The 20617-nt window shown below is 35.4% G+C and overlaps 2 protein-coding genes across 2 annotated transcripts; one reads left to right on the top strand and one right to left on the bottom strand.

Annotated features, from left to right (window-relative positions):
- The first annotated feature begins 1464 nt into the window (after nt 1-1464).
- LOC107827004 (ATP-dependent zinc metalloprotease FTSH 6, chloroplastic-like) lies at nt 1465-4677 on the top strand. The gene is made up of 5 exons (XM_016654055.2): nt 1465-2144; nt 2653-3193; nt 3286-3599; nt 3847-4087; nt 4192-4677. Exons 1-5 carry the CDS (start codon nt 1558-1560, stop codon nt 4531-4533), a joined length of 2025 nt encoding a protein of 674 aa, XP_016509541.1. The 5' UTR covers nt 1465-1557; the 3' UTR covers nt 4534-4677.
- A 1047-nt stretch (nt 4678-5724) lies between these two features.
- LOC107827001 (putative metal-nicotianamine transporter YSL7) lies at nt 5725-12550 on the bottom strand. Its single transcript, XM_016654052.2, has 6 exons — nt 11754-12550; nt 8163-8326; nt 7760-7857; nt 7532-7666; nt 7131-7320; nt 5725-7030 (listed from the first exon to the last, which is right to left on the bottom strand). The coding sequence occupies exons 1-6, from the start codon at nt 12118-12120 to the stop codon at nt 5924-5926; spliced, it is 2061 nt and encodes a 686-aa protein (XP_016509538.1). The 5' UTR covers nt 12121-12550; the 3' UTR covers nt 5725-5923.
- Between the last annotated feature and the right edge of the window lie 8067 nt (nt 12551-20617).

Raw genomic sequence — 20617 nt, 5'->3', positions numbered from 1 at the left:
AACAGTCTACAATTTATCTACAATTTTCTACAATTTATCTACAATTTTCTACAATTTCTGCAATATGTCTTATTCTTCTTCTTCTTCTTCTTCGAGTTTCAATCTGAAATTCAGCCAAAGTCAAGTCTAAATCTTCACCAAAACCCCTCAAAATTGAGATATAAACTCCAAAACATATTCCCAATTATTTATTACAACACCCAATCAAAACAAATAATGATTTTTGAAAACCCAAATTTGAATTCAAAGCTTCAAAGTTTTTTAATGGCTGTCAATGGTGGAATTGCTGCTCTCTTGTCTCTTTGAAGATTTGTTCTTCTTCATTGAGAAAATTTGAAGCTGAAGGTAAATGTGTGTATGAACTTTGAAGATTTGACTTCAATTTTGATGAACTTTGTTGTTCTTCATTGATGAACTTCAACTGAAGTAAAATGGGGAACCAACTTTGTTGAAAGATTTCTTCAATTTTCTGTGAATTTAGAGGGAGAATTTGATTTCAGAAGATGAAAAATAGTAAAAAGAACGTGAGTATGGGTAAAACGTGGGTGAGACTGAGGGGTTAGGAGAGAGAAATATGCAGATTCCTTTAATTAATTATGGTATAGAATTGGTAATTTGGTATACTAAGTGTAATTAAGTCAAACCTTAAACATTGAGGGTAATAAGGTTTCTTATGTGTCATAGGAATGTAAAAATTCAAAAAAAAAAAAAGCAATAATTGGGCCCGTGCATCGCACAACGCACGGGTACATCATCTAGTCTTAACCAGAAAAGCTAATTAAATCAGCAATTCATTCATCAAATCAAGTCCATTGTAATAGTCGAAGATCGAAAGTTTACAATTTTCCTTTCGAAAATTCTGATTTCTCCTTCTTCTTTCTGCAATGTTTTAACAAGAAAAAAAAAACAGTAAGTATGATTTACTATTATTCTTTGCGTTTGTTGTCACTGAGTTTGAAGTACCGTTATACCAGTGAGGATAATCCATTCTATCCTTGGAGGAAATAATCCTAAACCTCGGGTACTAGGAGAGAATTAAGTTCCTTAAGGGAACACTGTGAATTTAGTGGGCTCGAAATAATTCTGATTTTATAGCATTTTTATTTTTGAGCATATTTTCGAATATAGATTTCTAACGGAATGACCCGGTGTCACTTCTACTGAAAAGAATAGTCAATCTAAAATTGCCTACCACATTTTGTCCAAACAAGAGCCCACAATCTCTCCAAGTGTATATATGGTTAAACTCCAGACTTTATTATATAATGTCTGCTAATTATAAACATGAGCTATTAGAACTTCTTTCTAATTTCCATCACATCATATCCAAATAGCCATAAGTCATTTACTCTAGAGACTTCATGAATGACCAAGTACGTACTACAAAAGCATCACAACAAAATTCCAAATAAAGTAGTACTAGAAACATCTTCAAAGCCTATATAAACTAACTCTATTATAACATTCTTACCATCTTTCCCTCCAAAAGCAGCTAACTGCCATTAACTTCCCAAAGTGCACACTACATACATAAACACATAAATCTGAGCTGAGAAAATGAAAATGTCTCCTGCCCTTTCTTTGTTTGTCACTCAATTTCCCCTATGCAAATCCCAAGATTTTTCTAAGGATACTCACAATCCTAAAATCTCCAATAAAGAAACCCCATGTCAAAAATCATATTCAGACGCCAGAATAAACAGGAGGAAGCTGTTGGGTACTAGTGGTTTGAGCCTTGTAGCAGGGACTTTGGCTAAACCAGCAAGAGCAGAAACTGAAGCACCAATTGAAGCAACATCAAGTAGAATGTCATATTCAAGATTCTTGGAATACTTGAATCAAGGTGCTGTGAAAAAAGTTGATTTCTTTGAGAATAGTGCTGTTGCTGAGATATTCAATCCTGCTCTTAACAAAGTCCAGAGAGTTAAAGTTCAGTTGCCAGGATTGCCACCAGAATTGGTGAGAAAACTTAGAGAGAAGGATGTAGATTTTGCTGCTCATCTCCCTGAAATGAATGTCATAGGGCCACTTCTTGATTTACTTGGGAATTTAGCTTTTCCATTGATATTGCTTGGCTCTTTGCTGTTGAGAAGCTCTTCTTCAAATACCCCTGGTGGGCCAAACTTGCCTTTTGGATTAGGAAGGTATGTGTTGAATATAGCTTCTGTTACTGCTGATTTACTAAAATAATAATACTACCAGGAGTTCATGGGTTCGAGCCGTGAAAACGGCCTCTTGCAGAAATACAGAGTAAGACTGCATAAAAGAGATTCTTTGTGGTTCGGCCCTTCCCCGGACCCCGTGCATAGCGGGAAGCCCTTTTTTTAGTAGTAAGAGTAGTCTACTTTGTTTGAACTTAAATTTCGGTTAGATATTGTAGGTTGTTGCTATATTTTAGATTTTTCAATATTTTATAAATCTGCGTATTTTATTTTCAAGTTGGCTATTTAAATCGCTTTATAGTTAATAAAACTTAGGAGAGACAATTTCAATCATTCTTTTAATTTTTTTTGCTGCTCCATCTCTTTAAGAAACCCAGCGGTATGCTATAATAGAAATTCCATAAACATGATCAAGATTGAACATTATGTCTGGTGAAGTGATCTTCAACAACTAATAATAACTAGTAGTACTTGTTTGTGAATAATGCAGGAGCAAAGCCAAATTCCAGATGGAACCAAATACAGGAGTAACATTTGATGATGTGGCTGGAGTAGATGATGCAAAGCAAGATTTTCAAGAGATTGTTGAGTTCTTGAAAACCCCAGAAAAGTTTGCTGCAGTTGGGGCAAAGATACCAAAGGGAGTTCTCTTAGTAGGGCCACCAGGGACAGGGAAGACATTGCTAGCTAAGGCGATCGCCGGAGAAGCAGAGGTTCCGTTCTTATCTCTCTCTGGTTCAGAGTTCGTTGAGATGTTTGTTGGTGTGGGAGCTTCTAGAGTTAGGGACTTATTCAACAAGGCAAAGCAAAATTCACCTTGTTTAGTCTTTATTGATGAGATTGATGCTGTTGGGAGGCAAAGAGGAACTGGTATTGGTGGTGGAAATGATGAAAGAGAGCAGACACTTAACCAACTTCTCACTGAAATGGATGGTTTTACTGGAAACACTGGAGTCATTGTCATTGCTGCTACTAATAGGCCTGAAATTCTTGATCAAGCTTTGCTTCGACCTGGAAGATTTGATAGGCAGGTATGAAATGAGCTTTTGATTGTAAAATTCCAATACAGTTTCCAGAATCACTTCACTGATATTGATGTTACATCCATTTTGTGATACACTAGGTAAGTGTTGGACTGCCTGATATAAGAGGAAGGGAAGAAATATTGAAGGTTCATAGTAACAATAAGAAGCTTGATAAAGATGTATCTTTAAGTGTTATTGCAATGAGAACACCAGGATTCAGTGGTGCAGATCTTGCAAACCTCATGAATGAAGCTGCCATTCTAGCTGGAAGAAGAGGAAAAGATAAGATTACCTCGAAAGAGATTGATGATTCCATCGATAGAATTGTTGCTGGAATGGAAGGAACCAAGATGACAGATGGAAAGAATAAGATTTTGGTAGCATATCATGAAGTTGGACATGGTGTCTGCGCGTAAGTTAACGATCATTTCTTCCCCTCATTGTTTTCGTTTATACTAGATTATATTACATGAAGCAAAAAAAGGGAGTAATTTGCTACTTATTTGTTTTTTCAACTAACATCAAGTGTTCAATATGTCAGGCAGTGTTTAGATGAAAAAACCGGACAAATTTAAGAAGCTGTCAAAGTATTCAGACTTTTTGTTTGTTATTTGTAATCAAAAGACACTGTACTAAAGAGTGAGTTCTTGCGCTTGTAGGACATTGACTCCTGGTCATGATGCAGTACAGAAAGTTACATTGATCCCAAGAGGGCAAGCTCGCGGTCTTACATGGTTTATTCCTGGTGAAGATCCGACCTTGATCTCTAAGCAGCAACTTTTTGCTAGAATAGTTGGAGGCTTAGGAGGTAGAGCAGCAGAGGAAATAATTTTTGGGGAAGCAGAAATCACTACTGGTGCAGCTGGAGACTTGCAACAAATAACTCAAATAGCAAGACAAGTACTTACTTATTTGGCACATCTTCTTGTTACACCAAATAAGGAAAAAAGAACATAGTCGAATACTCATAAGTATTAACTTGTTAATGTTTATATCTTGAGCAGATGGTGACAATGTTCGGGATGTCTGAGATAGGACCATGGGCGTTAACTGATCCTGCAACACAAAGTGGTGACTTGGTGCTGAGAATGCTGGCGAGGAATCAAATGTCAGAGAAACTAGCAGAAGACATTGATGCAGCTGTAAGGCACATAATTGAGAGAGCATATGAAGTTGCAAAGAACCACATAAGGAACAGCAGGGAGGCAATCGACAAATTAGTGGACGTGCTGCTAGAAAAGGAGACTCTTACAGGAGATGAGTTCAGAGCTATACTCTCTGAATTCACTAATATCCCATCGGCTAACATAAACAGTAAACCTATTAGAGAACTGATTGAGGCCTAAGCAAAATTACTTCCAATGTACAGCTGCAGAAACTATCAACTTTCACCAGATTGTACATGTGTAGTGTAGTGCAGAAAGCTTGAGCAATGTAATATAATCGGTTAAATTTCATATAGCAAGAACAGCAGGTCAGTTGCACCAGAACAATTTTGAGCTACCAACTTCCAGCCGATTCATCCTTTCATAAAACAAACTTATAAAACTTAGATAACATATACCGTACACACCCTTTATACCTGAAAAGCCAAAGGATTATACATCTTTATTTTCTTGGAAGTTCAACGAAACAAGATTTTAAAAAAAAGAAGGCTATAATCATATGATAGGGAAAATTATTGGATGATGAGACGCCTGGTGCAAAGGGTACAGTAATATCTGCGCTTAGTCTTGAAATAAAGAGGGACAAAGCAGAATCTCCACTGGCTCTCCATGTCCAAGGCTTGAACCAACCCTCCACAGTAAGGACATGCCCCTGGAGCTGCCTGTCTTTGTAATACCCTCTCATCTTCATCACATACAAACACCAAACACATCTCAAACTTCTTTTTATAGCTTCCTTTCTCTATGAAAAAGGCAGCAGGACCGCAAATTACCCAATCTGACGCGGGAGGTAACCGAACAGGGAGTACAATCTAAACAGTTAACGAGGATCCATAGGAGGGAAAGTCTGATGCCAGCACCGCCTTAACACCAGCTCCAACAGCATGTATTTAAGTTGTGTATATACAAGATTTACAGCAAAACTTGCAGGTTGGCAATAAAGAGCTTAGATCACTAGGAATAATCAAGATATGGCAGAACAGAATAGTCACAATGGTGGGGTTGTTGGGTCAAGAAAAAAGGAGATTTATATTCAAAGATATGAGAATCTAGAAAATGCTAGTTATATCTCGAATAAAAGGACTTAAGTACAAAACGTGTTGACGTCTTCAAGCTTTTATTTATGCTTCTGGATAAAACTTTCTTTTCCTTTTCTCTTTTAAACAATAACGAAACCAGATACTTTTCTTTCCAACACAACAAATAATACAAGTTGATACAGAAATAAGGGAAAACTGGTTTTTTATCTTTTCTTTTTCTTCCATGCTTACTTTTCAGCTTTTAGAACTTGACTTCTAACATGGAGATCAACATATTTTGTTCACATTGATCTCTAGTTGGATATATGCTAGCCAATGCACCCAAAAAAAAAGAAAAAACAAAAGCTTTTTGTACACAATTGTATATTTAAGGGGGACATTGACTCAGCATAGCAATCCTGTTTCAGTTGAGCTGAGATGATTTATGACAATTGTACCACCCAGATATGTACATGAATGATTTAAGCGGACATGTGGCAATACTAACAGAATAATAGAGAATGATAAAACACCTACAAGAAGAAGGGAGTTCAAGAATTTAAGAAACTATCGACCCTGGTGTTATCTTTCTTAGACAGAAACTTCATGCAAATGGGTGGTTTCACTCCTGACAAAGCTAGTATTGAACTGGGTAAAGTCCAGACCCCATCACCACAAATCAGTCCAGAAGCCACGGCAGGTCCAAATGCATCAGCCTTGGCCTTGTTTATCTTTGACCAAACGAACAATATCAAGCTCCCGAGACACATATCAATAGCAAAGTAGGAGCCAAGATAGAAGGGAATGGCCATCGCCATCGGGAGAGGAATGTACTTTGCCTTGTTCTTTCCCACGAGATCTCTGATGCCATTGATGACGATAGCTCCAACAAAGAATATATAGCAAAGGGTGAGGCAGTGCTTTGGCAGAGCTGAGAAACCTTCAACTCCTATGATAGACATGCTACGAAACACCAGTGCGTAAGGGGCAGGATATGCTGAACCTGGGGTACCTAAGCTGTGGAATGCCTTAAGGAAGAGCCAAAATACACATGGGGAGATGACACAACCCATTGCTGTGCCAATAATCTGGCTTATGAACATGGACCGAGGGGAAGCTAATGTCATATAACCAGTCTTGAAGTCCTGTGATAGGTCGGATGCAGTGGAAACAATGTTCATCATGACACCACAAGCAGCAAGTCCAGCAAGAACCCCTCCGTGAGCAGCCCCGGCCCATGCACCAATTGTGAATATTGCCAGCTTCCCATAGGTGGATGCCAATGACCAGTCAGTGAGACCACAACCATAAGCATTGCAGAAGGCTAGTACTGGTGCGAATATATAAATCACTACAATGTGGTACCACTTAAGCTGATGGAAAATGTGTGGAAGTGTTATAATGGAGATGATCGCAATGCCAACATAACCGACTATGGCCACCCATGTCGGGATTTGATCCTTGAGGAAAAGCTCTGTTCGACGCTGGTCATCAAAAGATATGGAAGGCTCCTGAGGAGATGGACGAGCGCCAACTGGTAGGACTGCACCTTCATTTTTATCGCGAAATTGCATATACAAACCATATAATGTTCGTCCAAGTACCTTACAGAAATTGTAGAGACCATCACCAAGGATCATGGCTATTGCTATGAAGACCTGCAATAGAAGAGAATTATGGAAAAGATATCTTAAGAATTGAAAATTTTGCCTCATTTTGGTCCTTATTTCTGGTCTAAAAGAAAAGGGAGGAGACTACCTTATAGCCCTGCAAGCCGTGAAAGCTGGCAGGACTCTCATCTGCAGGGTACCAATGACCCTTTCTGTCCTGAATCAGAGGCCACATTATACCCCAAGAAAGGATAGATCCGAGTAGCAAAGAGATGTTAATTAGATAAGGACATATCATCCCTACACCAACATATGTTGCTGAGAAGTCAAAGTAGAACCTGGTTGATTGGAAACAATTAAAATGTCAAATAAAAGTAAACAAAAGTTGAAAGGAGATATTGAGATGTTATTGAACCCGACACCTCAAACTATATTAAAAAGCTAATTTTGTAAATAGTTTTAATGAATATCAACTCATCTCTTTCGGTTGCGAGAAAGATGACTGAAATTGAACCTTTATCATGCAGGTAATTTGGAATTAGAACCTACCTGTTCTCGTAGGCTTTAAGACCAAACGTGGGAAAGCTTGCAAATCCACAGTCATCCCCAGCAGTGAAAAACCATTGGAAGAAACCCCATAGGAAGCTGAAGGTGAAGAACTTTCCCAGAGCTTTTACTTGTTTCCTGTAGTGATCGATTAGAAAGAAACAATAAAATTGTAATCATACCATCTGTATTAATGCTGACAGAATTTACTAAAATGTGAAATATTCTTACTTTGCTAGTTTAGCTCCTTGTGGGGTGTGGAAACTGTTGATAAGGTGAGCAGTTGCAGTGCCACTTGGATAAGTCAGTTTGAAGTCTATGATCATAATCTGAAACATAGTTTTTTGCATTATCAAGATACAGTCTAGAAGAATAAAATAAGGATGACTAAATCAAGTGTTAACATGTCATTCCAAGTACTATGTATGGCATAAAGCTCTAGTGTCTCGGTCTGTGTTTAACAAATATTAAGGTTGATTACGCCCTAGAGAAGTGTCATAACCCAAAAAAAAACGTGTAGAGGAAAAAAGTAAAACTGATAACTCCAGAAACAAAATATTGAGAACAGCTTTTATCTTTTGCAAGAAAATTTGTTATACATATGCCCTACACATATCCTGAGATAGGAATATACCTTACGAAGTGGAACCACTGAGAAAAGCCCAAGAAAGCTAACAACAAAAAGAAACCCTATCATCCATCCCAAAGAGGGGTTCTTAATATTAGCTTCATTATTAGCTTCAACTGCCTGTTTGGCAACAACTTCACTCATGCCAAACAGATAGCTTCCAAAACCTCCTGCTCATCCAAAGTAACATAAACAATATTGAGTAAGAGTCATTGAATTTGAGACGCCCCTATCATTCTTAAGAAGAAAAACAGGAAACATTTACATATCTTTTCAAACAAAGGCATGGAGGAAAAATAAACGGCTGCTGCTAACTCAATGAGCTAGTGTTGCGAGATAATGCAGGATTTATCTAGGGAAATTCCATTATAAAAAAGTTGTGTGGAAGAACAAGGCTCAATATTGGCAAAGTTAGCACTCAGGTATAGTTAACAGTCACACTCATTCCAGTTCATTTGATGCTTCAGTTGACTTAAACAAAAAGGAAGATTAGAGGACCTCAGTTTGCATTACATTCCAATTTTAATTGAAATAGCCAAACAAAGCTGCAAAATTTTTTGTCTTGATTAAACTCCCAAAAAAAGAGCTAGCAGATTTCTTATACTACTATATTAAGCATCCCACTGAGAAAATAGTCGACTAGATTCTATAAAACATAGATTGTGGTCTGTTACATCCTAGACTAATATCTTCTCCCTAATCAACTCTTCAAATAGCTTTTCAATTTGTTAGCAGTATATGTTATCATCTACAACAATTCGTTTGCCAAATACACCGCAATAAACTCAAGTTTACTCGAAAGCAAAATCAATGAACTCTAGAAAACCATCTTGACCAAGAAGTCAGCCAAACATGATATACGTGGCACGTTGACATGTCATAAATTTATTAATTCGGTGCAAATACCGAATACATAATATTTTTCCATGTTAGATAGTCTCAAAATGGGAAAAGGAATAATGAAGTCTGAATACACTAAGAAAGTGATTATGTTGTAGTTGCTACTGCGGATTTTGTATAGTGGACTTGTGGAAAATGATAGGAGCAGCTTTCAAAATTAGATAACAAACAGATGACATTCAATAAAGTAGAGTTTAACTTCTATGGTATAGTTGCCTCCCTTATTTTCTATGCTATTGATCACTTAGGGACAGTAACAAGAAAATTCACTAATTGTCATGACACATAATTAGTGGAACCAATAACATAAAAATAAGGTACAAAACTTGCTATGACATATTAAATAATACTGTTAAGTGCATATAAGTTAAATTCAATAAACCCTACAATTTCTCCAATTTACGTAAGAGTGAAGTCAGCCTACCACTAGAAGTCAGTCAAGTAAATGACACTCCATTTTTCCTGGATAAGTGGATGGACTTTCAGTTAATCGTGAGTTCGCATTCCATTCTCATAGAAAAACACCTTGAACTATATAAAAAACAATTCTCATGGTCATGTAACTCTTATTAAGAAAGCGACTAATAATACAGGAAAGTGGTGTTCCTTTAAGAAGACTGGAACACATGTTGTTGAGTGATGGCGAATTCATCAACCATTCCATCAAGAAGCTTAGTAGGATTTAAGTTGTTATTTAATGATAGCAACTGGAATTTGACATGTTTTAGACTTTTAGTCTCACTATTAGGTCTTTCTTATTAATACTTTTTTTCATATTCATTATTCATGTGCAAAATTAAGTTTTTGAAATAGTGTCATATACAGTACTTCTCATTCTCAACATGTTCTAACCACTAACTTTGGTTATTTAGATAACTGATTACTACTAGCCTGTTTGGCCAAGCTTCTAACATTCGTTTCTTTTTTAAAAAGTATTTTTGGTGAGAAATAGTTTGTGTTTGGCTAATTAATTTAAAAATCACTTTTGAGCAATAATTAATATTTAGTCAAGCTTTTAAAAAGTACCTTTAAATATATTTTTCTCAAAAGTATTTTTCTAAAAAGTATTTTTGGGAGGAAACAACTTTTTTCTGTTTCTCAAAAGCTACTTTTATTTCTACTCGAAAGCAATTTTTGTTATTCTAAAAGTAGGGGTGTACATAGGTCGGGTTGGTTCGGATTTTTCAATTACCAAACCAAACCAATTGTCTCGAATTTTTAAATTTACAAACCAAACCAACAAAAGTCGGGTTTTTCAATCACGGGTTTTCTCGAGTTTTTCTGTTTTCTCGGGTTTTTCGGATTTTTTTCTGACAAAATCTTCATAGCATAAAATTAATAATTTGCGCTCTTATATTTCTTAGGTCCTAGTAAGATAAAACTATATAAGATGCTACCCAATAAAATAATATGAGATAAGTCATAATTATACTAAAATACTCAACAAACCGCATAAGATAAATATTGCTAATTAATAAGTCATAATAAAAATAAACATAATCTAAAAGTACTAAGTCATGTTAAAATAAGTACAACTAATAAATACTAATTATTAATTACATGACTAAATAATATTAAAAGTGAGTTATGCATTTTCACTATCTAAATCAATGTGAAACTAAAAAAATAAATATCCAATACTATTGTCATTTCTAGTATAGAATTGAATTTTTTTTGTTACATTAGTGTTGATTTGATTTTGCTTTGGGTTTTATTTGAGTTACTAACTTTTATGGGTTATAAAACATATTTGATCATTCAAAAGTTCTAAGTTCAAGCTTGAAATAATATATTAAAAGAGAGAACTATTAAAGAGTTTAAATTATATTTATAAATTACATTACAATAATTATTTTTATGTATTAAAATATTTTTAAAACTTGTCTACATGTAATGTCTGGTTGGTTTGGTTTCGGTTTCACTTTTTTTAGTTAAAACCAAGTCAAACCAATTATGGTCGGATTTTTTTTTCTGACACCAATTATGGTCGGTTTGACTCGGATTATCGGTTTGGTGCGGTTTGTCGGTTTCCTTTATACACCCCTATATAAAAGCTTGATCAAACACCTTGACTTTGAAAAAAAACCACTTTTAGCCACATAAAAAAACCAAGCACTTTTGGCTCTATATATTTGTTACGTATGTTATTAGGAAGATAACTCCTGAGATGCTAAACACCATAGAACTATACATCACTTTTTGGTGGAGTAGCATTTGTGGCTATTCTAGAAATTCACAAACCTTTGAGCCTAATTAGATGGGACCACCACTTCCAAAGGGCCCATACAATCTTTCACCCGTGCATGGTCAAGCTGCTATTATATTCAACGTGGACCCTACTCAACCCACCAAGGCTTGAGACCAAAAAGGGCCCATGAGAAATATCCCATGGCCCAATTTAATGATTCAACATGCATGCTTACTAATCTACTTTTACTAACTTCTGGCTTATCCAAGTTTCTTAACAAACTGCGATATTATATACAAAAATTACACTTTAACTTTAACCTAATTCTCCTTTAACCCCTACCACTTCTGGCTTTTGGGTCATTTCTGCAAGCCGAGATACTCACAAGACCTTAAATATGGAAAAATTAAATTGCAACAAATGCATGAAAAATTTGTTGAAAAACACTAATTATTCAAAAGTTTGCAGCTTAACTGTTTGGTAAAAAGCCTAACAGAGAATAAACTTACCGCTAAAGGCAATGCCGGAAGTAGCGACGACACAGGTCTGAATGACAATGTTTTCTTGGCGAGTGAAAGGTTGCTTGAGAAACCCAGATTTCTCAAGAAGACTAGTCCAAGTCTTGACAAAAAAGAACCCCAAAAGCCCAGCAGAAACATTGAGGGAAGGGATAATACCAGTGGTGAGATTCAGCTTCATGACAATGAAAGTGAAAAGAACTCCCAATATGAAACTGACAACAAATGCCCTCAAAGTTAACTGGCTTTGCCATGAAGGTACTTCTTTGGACTCAAATATCCTTTCTACAGAGTCCAAAGCTTCTCCTTCTATTTGGGTGTCATCATTTTTCTTTCTGTTGGATCTATCCATAGCCATACAAAGAAACCTTTTTTGGGTTTCTACGACTCTGTTTTTCTTTGTTTTATTGAAGTTGAGATGGGTATTAAACTATATAGTGAAAAAGTTGATGAGAAATCGGTCATAATAGGAAGTTTCAAATGAAAAAGGAACCTTTTTTTCCTTTGTTTTCTTGAGGTTTATATTGAGGAAGTTTATCAGAAAAAGGATACTATGGGATTTGTCAAAATCAAAGGGGGGATATGGTAGTTCTTATCAGATGGTGAGTTGGCCTCGGTGTGATATATAATCAATTCTAAGTGCTTAAATGGGAGTTCCGATTTGGACGCTTTATTGGGTAGAAAAAGAAGGAACAATGAATCTTTCTGAAAATAAAGTCAGCAAAAACTTGGGGATTCTGTGATGACTCAAGACTCCGAAGCTGGAAATGGTACAGTGAGTAGTGAATACAAACGGCATTGCACATTGGTTGGTCGACTAATTGGTTGCAATTATTTATGTACTCTAACAAAAAAACATGCAAACATTGGAGTAATTTTCACTTTGTTTTGGAAGTTTTTTTTTTAATTAGTGTTTGGTCATAAAATTTTTAATTTTTATTTGAAGATGAATTTTGAAATTTTTCGAAAATTTGAAAAACTACAAAAAGTTGTTTTTTTTCAAAATTTTCATTCAGATCATTCATAAAAATTCAAAAACAACCCAAAATTATACTCATGTTCAAACACAACTCTAATTTTTAAATATTATTTTCACTTGAATTGTTTTTTTTTTTTTACTTTTTTCCGGGATATTACAATTCTTATGTCCAAATGCCCACTTAATGTATAATAGATGAAAATACTAACTTGAAATAAGACAAATAAATTGTATTTGTTGTGTTAGTTAAATTTCATTTATACTATCCGTGGATCTAAATTAAATACTTATTAATCATGTCTATACCAGATTCCTGCATGCTCCATTTAACAAAATACAAAGTTCTTTACAAGAAATACGTTCTTGCGAGTATGATCTTTTTTCTTTTTCTTTTTTAGGGATTGATTAATAAATAATAAGTATAATGGTTTGTTTGATAAATACCAAAACTAAAAGTAAAGGAGTCCCATTGACGGATTTAGTATTTTGACCAAAGTGTAATCGCAACCATAAGTTTCAACATAGACCACGCATATGCGCATGTGAGATTTTTTATTAAAAAAAAAAACTTATAACACTAAGTAGCAACAGCACTTGAAGTCAACTTTGGAGATTCATGGCAAACTTAATATAGAAAATGGGTATGCAGCATCCTGAGTAAGTCTATAGTTAACTTTTATACGTAGCGTTTCATGCCTTTAAGAATCCTCCCATTACTTTTTCTTGGGTAAGAAATTCATTGGTATGGTGCAAATCTCAACAGAAATAAAAAATACAAATATAAAAGTGATTTCTTTTCATTCTACCTAAATTTTTATGGGTAGCGTGCGTTAGCATATTCTTGATGAAATAGTCAAAGCTGAGCAAGTTGATCCCACACTCTTGACATAAAAAAAATTCGATGGTGCCGTATGAATAAAGTTGACTTAGATCCTAAAATTGGGCATTGTGAAGTGAAACATAAGACATTGGAAGATATATACAATCATGTCATATGCGTGTAACATGAATTTGGCTCATTCCACGGAGTGGGACATTTCTTTTGAGTTCGTAAATATATTAGTCTAAGAAAAAGAAGATGATAGAAATATTACTATAGATTGTGTGAGCTGTTTTCTTATATACAAATCTGGTTATTTTTCTTGCTTCGGCTATGTGAAAATATTTGTTGATCCATGATTACGACACTCGGTCAAACATAGATGCTCTACTTTCACTGAATCACGTTAAAGCACGTGAAATGCTGCTTCTTAAGTTTAAACCATTTAAACTTTGAAGTCTAATTAACATTATAAAGTAAATATAAAGTTTATGGCAGTTGGCCACACGGTGGCTGAATAATTTTTTTACAACATAAATTTTCAGAATCAAATCAGATAAACGAGTATCTAAATTGTGTTGAGGTTTTAAGCTAAAATAGGCTTAAAAGAGGGTGAATTGAAAATGGAGGGAAAATGAAATTTTTAAAGTTTTCTTCCTTGACCATGGACATTGTCCCATATTGGAAGAGGAAAAGGTTTTTTATGGCTATATATACAATTGCTCTTCTTGTAGCTCTTAAAGAGTTAAGAAGAAGGCAAACCTCGCGTTGTCGTTGCTCGCTTGGCTTCGGCTTCGGTCAAACGATTGATTGATTAATTTTTTAGACCAAATTTATTTGTGTTTGTAACGGAAAATTAATAATCCAAAGTATCCGTTTCATTGACTCTGCCCGTCCGTTTTTTTGTAGCGGAAAACATTTCCTCTGCCCATTTTAATTTGCGTAAATGATCATTTACGTTATGGCCGTTTTAAGTAACTGACCTCTGAAGAGTTACAACTCTTCATTTGAACTCAACAGGTTGGGGCTATAAATTGCAGTCCATTCTCTCAGATTTTCCATACGAATTTCTGACTTCTCATCCTTTCTTCTGCATTATTTTAATTACTAAGAAAGCAATACTAATCTACGTGATTTTAATGTGTGTTAGTGTCATTCTTTTACAGAAATGACGAATGACAACGGGAACCAGACTGTTTCTATGGTGACTGTCAATGTAGCGACAAGCCGAACAACACCGGCATTGGCACCTGCGGAAAAACCAAAAAAAAATTCCGGGATTGATTTTAAGTAGTGGCAGCAGAAGATGTTCTTCTACTTGACTACTTTAAGTCTACAGAAGTTCATTAAGGAAGATGTTCCTGTTCTGCCTGATAAAACTCCAGAGAATGAACGCTTTCTCGTGATTGAGGCATGGAAGAATTCTGATTTTCTGTGCAAGAATTATATTCTTAGCGGACTGGAGGGCGATCTGTATAACATCTACAGTAATGTGGAGACGTCAAAAGAACTATGGATTGCGCTTGAAAGGAAATACAAAACTGAAGATGTTGGGTTAAAGAAATTCGTTGCCGCTGAATTTTTGGACTACAAAATGGTAGATAGCAAGTCTGTTATTACCCAAGTCCAAGAATTGCAAGTGATTATTCACGATCTCTTTGCTGAAGGTATAAGTCGAATTAATATTGATGTTGAAAGTAGTAATTTTAGTATTTTTACTAACAGAATTTTTGCTGAAGGTCTTGTTATCAATGAAACATTCTAAGTTGTAGTGATGATTGAGAAGTTGCATTCTTTGTGGAAGGACTTCAAAAACTACTTGAAACACGAATGCAAGGAGATGCCGCTTGAAGATCTCATTGTTCGGTTGAGAATAGAAGAGGACAACAAAGCTGCTGAAAAGAGAGGCCGTGGAAACTCAACAATAATGGGAGCAAACATTGTTGAGGATACTCCTCAAAATAAGAGAAAGAAGAAGCATGCTTCTGGACTGAAAAGCAACCCAAGCAAGAAGCGGTTCAACGAAAATTGCTACAACTGTGGAAAAGCTGGACACAATCTACAGATTGTCATGCTCCAAAGAAAAACAAGAAGAAGGGTCAAGCAAACATGCTTGAAAAGCACGAAGATGTTGATGACTTATATGCTATGCTTTCTGAATACAACCTGGTGGGAAATCCTAAGGAGTGGTGGATTGATTCTGGATCCACTCGCAATGTTTGTGCCGTTAGAGAAGCATTTACTACATATGCTCCCGTTGGACCCGAAGAGACGCTTTCTATGGGAAATTCTACAATGGCCAAAATTGAAGGATTGAGAAGATATTTCTGAAAATGACTTCTGGCAAGGTGGTGACTCTGAACAACATCCTTCATGTTCCTGATATTAGAAATAACTTAGTCTCTACTGTACTTCTTGTTAAGAACGGGTTTAAATGTGTCTTTGTATCTGATAAGTTTGTAATAAGTAAGAATGGGATATTTGTAGGAAAAGGTTACCTCACCAAGGGCCTTTTCAAGCTGAATGTAATGGTTGTTGAGAATAATAATAAAATTTCAGCTTCTTATTACTTACTTGAGTCAAATAATTTATGGCATATACGGTTGGGTCATGTCAATTATAAAACCTTACGGAAAATGATTAACTTGGAAGTATTGCCTAAGTTTGAATGCGAAAAATCAAAATGTGAAATATGTGTGGAATCTAAGTATGTTAAACATCCTAATAAGTCAGTTGAAAGGAATTCAAATCTTTTAGACTTAATTCACACAGATATTTGCAACATGAAGTCAATACCATCTCGCGATGGAAAGAAGTATTTCATAAATTTTATTGACGACCGTACTCGATATTCCTATATTTACTTACTTAATAGTAAAGATGAAGCAATAAACGCATTCAGGCAATAAAAAAAATTAAGTTGAAACGCAACTTAACAAGAAAATCAAAATGATAAGAAGTGATAGGGGTGGTAAGTATGAATCTCCAGAAATATGTTTAGAATATAGAATTATTCATCAAATAACGGCCCCTTAAAAGCCCCAATCCAATGGTATTGCGGCAAGAAATAATCGTTCGTTAAAGGAGATGATGAACGCATTGTTGATAAGTTCTGGTTTGCAACAGAACTTGTGGAGGGAAGCCGTTCTTACGGCTAACTGGATACTAAATTGAGTACCCCCTAGCAAAACACAATCCATTCCATATGAAAAATAGAAAGAAAGGAAGTCTAACTTGAATTATTTTAAAGTGTGAGGGTGTTTGACAAAAGTGCAAGTTCCTAAACCCAAAAGGGTAAAAATAGGGCCGAAAATTGTTGATTGTATTTTCATAGGATATGCGACCAATAGTAAAGCATATCAATTTCTGATTCATAAATCAGAAAATCCTGACATTCATAATAATACGGTTATAGAATCAGATTTGCTGAGTTCTTTAAAAATATATATCCGTATAAAAAAGAATGTGAGTCAATTGGTGAAGGATCTAAACGACCTCGGGAAGAAACAAAAGAAAGTACATTTAATCAAGAGGATCCAAGACGTAGTAAACGTCAAAGAATGTCTACTTCATTTTGACCAGATTTTGTGACTTTCTTATTGGAAAATGAGCCTCGAACATTTAAAGAAGTTATGTCTTCTTCGGAATCATTGTTTTGGAAAGAGACAGTCAATAGTGAAATAGAATCCATATTGAACAACCATACATGGAAATTGGTTGATCTTCCTCCTGGAAATAAACCTTTTGGTTCTAAATGGATTTTTAAGAGGAAAATGAAAGATGATGGCATTATTGATAAATTTAAGGCAAGACTTGTAGTCAAAGGGTATAGACAACGAGAAGGTCTTAACTACTTTGATACATACTCTCCAGTTACAAGAATTACGTCCATACGAATGCAGCACCAGCTGAAGTTTATGGCCTTGAAATTCATCAAATGGATATTAAGACGGCTTTCTTAAATGGAGATTTGGAGGAAGAAATCTATATGGAACAACCTGAAGGGTTTGTGGTTCCAGGTAAAGAAAAGAAGGTATGTAGACTTGTTAAGTCCCTTTACGGACTAAAACAAGCATCCAAACAATGGCATGCAAATTTTGACCAAACAATGTTGTCAAATGGTTTTAAGATAAATGAATGTGATAAATGTGTGTACATTAAAAATATTCCAAATCACATAGTCATTGTTTGCTTATATGTGGATGATATGCTGATAACGAGTAATGACATTGCAAACATAAATGCGACTAAGCGTATGCTAACTAGCAAGTTTGATATGAAGGACTTGGGAGTTGCTGATTTAATTCTGGGGATTAAGATCCATAAGACTCCTCAAGGTCTGGCATTGTCACAATCTCATTATATTAAGACAGTACTTGAAAAATTCAAGCACTTAGGGTTCAAAGTTGCAAAGACTCCAATTGACGTGAATCTTGCATTAACAAAGAACAAAGGCCAAAGCATATCACAATTGGATTATGCTTGTATGTTTGGATGCTTAATGTATATCATGAATTGTACACGACCAGATATAGCTTGTGCTATAAGTAAATTGAGTCGATACACGAGCAATCCAGGTCAATCTTATTAGATGGCAATGAAACGAGTTTTGGGATATTTAGAACATACCCAGGAATTTTCTTTGCACTACAGTAAATATCCTGCGGTGATTGAGGGATACTGTGATGCAAATTGGATCACCAGTTCAACTAATTCTAAGTCCACAAGTGGATATGTATTCACTATTGGTGGATGAGCGGTATCTTGGAAGTCGTCCAAATAAACTAGTATTGTCCGCTCTATAATGGAGGCTGAGTTCATAACATTAGATAAAGCTGGTGAAAAAGCTGAATGGCTCCGAAATTTCTTGGAAGACATTCCATTTTGGCCCAAATTATTAGCACCAATATGCATACATTGTGATAGTCAAGCGGCAATTGGAAGGGCTGGGAGCGTTATGTATAACAGTAAATCTCGTCATATACGACGAAGACATAAAACCGTTAGACAACTACTCTCTAGAGGAATTATCACGGTTGACTACGTAAAGTCAAGTGATAATGTGTTGGATCCACTAACAAAAGGCCTAACTATAGAGGTAGTTGAGAAATCATCGAGGGGAATGCGACTGTCACACCTCCTGTTTACCTACACCCCTGGGGAAGGGTAGTATATAAGGGAATTTTTTTCAATTTAAGTGACAATCGAAACGGGATTAATTATTGAATTCAGAGTGGTCACTTGGGATAATTTATGGTGTCCTAAATCACCGGTTTAAAATCCCGAGTTAAGAAAAAGATTGACTCTATTTTACAGTCCGCGAACACAGAAATCCGGGTAAGGAATTCTGTTAACCCGGGAGAAGGTGTTAGGCATTCCCGGATTCCGTGGTTCTAGCACGGTCACTCAACTATTATAATTGGCCTATTTATCTGATTTTAAAACATGTTTTAGCCTATGGTGCAATTTTAACTTTATAACCGCTTTTATTTACATATTTTTAGGAAAATTCAACATTATTTAAAACATGTCTTGAACCATGTCACATAAATGCACCCACGATCCACGACATATGTTATCTAACATTGTTGAGATTTGGATTTGGGTCACATAAATGCATACCCGAGTTTAGGAAAGTAATTTTAAAATGGCGTGCTTAAAGCAACTGCGCACTTTCAACTTTGCGAGGGCTATGAAAATTCAACTAAATGGCACAGCTCGATTTCTAAAGGATTAAAATTAATTAAGTGAGGGCCATGGATCCTACGAGTACAACATAATTTTGTATTTAACATGAAGGATTAAAATACTTTAAATCAATACTAAGAAGTTTACAAGAAACTGTGAAATATTTCAATGGATGAAAAGTAGAACGAATAAAAATTTCTTTTACAGTAAGCACATTTTGATTAGAGATTTATAGTACTTTGATGACCATTAAACTTTATTACGTGACGGGGATATGTCAGCATAAGTTCTAATACAAATTGCACAAGTAGTGTTTCATGTCCAAAACTTAGCAGCAAAGATGCATGAAAATATCTCCAGAAGTACAAGAGAAAGAGATTAAGTTAACTACTAATTACAGGAGAACCTTAAGGTCAACAAAACAAGAAGTTAAGTCAACCGTTTAACTATTTCAAGATGCGTTGAAGAGAAATAAAAATCAGTGCACAGAATCAAGTTAGATTTTATCTCGTGTTACTTCACTTTTGGGGTAAAAGGAATATACAAATGAGGCAGAAACTTTACTAAAATTCATAGTCCATCTAAGTTAATAGGAGGACTATACTGTTGGCTTTTTTGGCTTACTTGTACAGAAATGAATCCTTGATTCTGACTAGTATTCACCTCTTACTCATTTAATCAGTAGTATAACTATTAATTTTACTGCAATTTGCAATGACATCTAACTTTCAGCAGTGAGAAGTAAAAAACCTGCAGTCATGGTCTACTTTTGATGCATCCACCAACTCAATTTAAGAGAATTAAAAATGATTTGTCCCAATACACCAACGGTCATTTCACTTGCCAGAGTAAAGTATCAAATACACATTTTTAAGAAACCAAACCAACGAATTAATGAATAGTACTAGTAATCAGTTATGCCATGTTTTACAAAAAAAAACTACTGTGAAAACCAGTTACATCAAGAAAGTGCAGAAAGCCCTGTGGTAAAAATGCAACTGAGATGCCTTGCTATCCCAAGCTGAAATGGATACAGATTCCAAAGCTAATAACACATAAAATCACTCAACAAGTGCTGAAGTAAACACAAGGATACAAATTTTACAACGTTAATGCTAGAAATAGTTATATTATTTTAGACTGAAAATCATACCTCGACAGTAAAAATACAGCTCAAAATTATCCAAATGAAGCTGAAATAGAAAGCTAAAGCCCGAAATGTTCAACGGGATACTCAACAGCAGCTAAAACAACAATTTCCTAAGCCCATGAGCAAATTTGAACGAAACTCAGCCAAAACTTCAGCAATCAACAGTAAATCGGAAAGCAAATTCAATTTTTTGAAAGAAAACAGATGAAACAGTGATC

The sequence above is a fragment of the Nicotiana tabacum genome, chromosome 3, assembly GCF_000715075.1.
Source record: "Nicotiana tabacum cultivar K326 chromosome 3, ASM71507v2, whole genome shotgun sequence".
Classification (NCBI taxonomy): Eukaryota; Viridiplantae; Streptophyta; class Magnoliopsida; order Solanales; family Solanaceae; genus Nicotiana; species Nicotiana tabacum.
The sequence above is the reverse complement of the archived record's forward strand: the minus strand, read 5'-3'. Positions and strand labels throughout refer to the sequence as shown.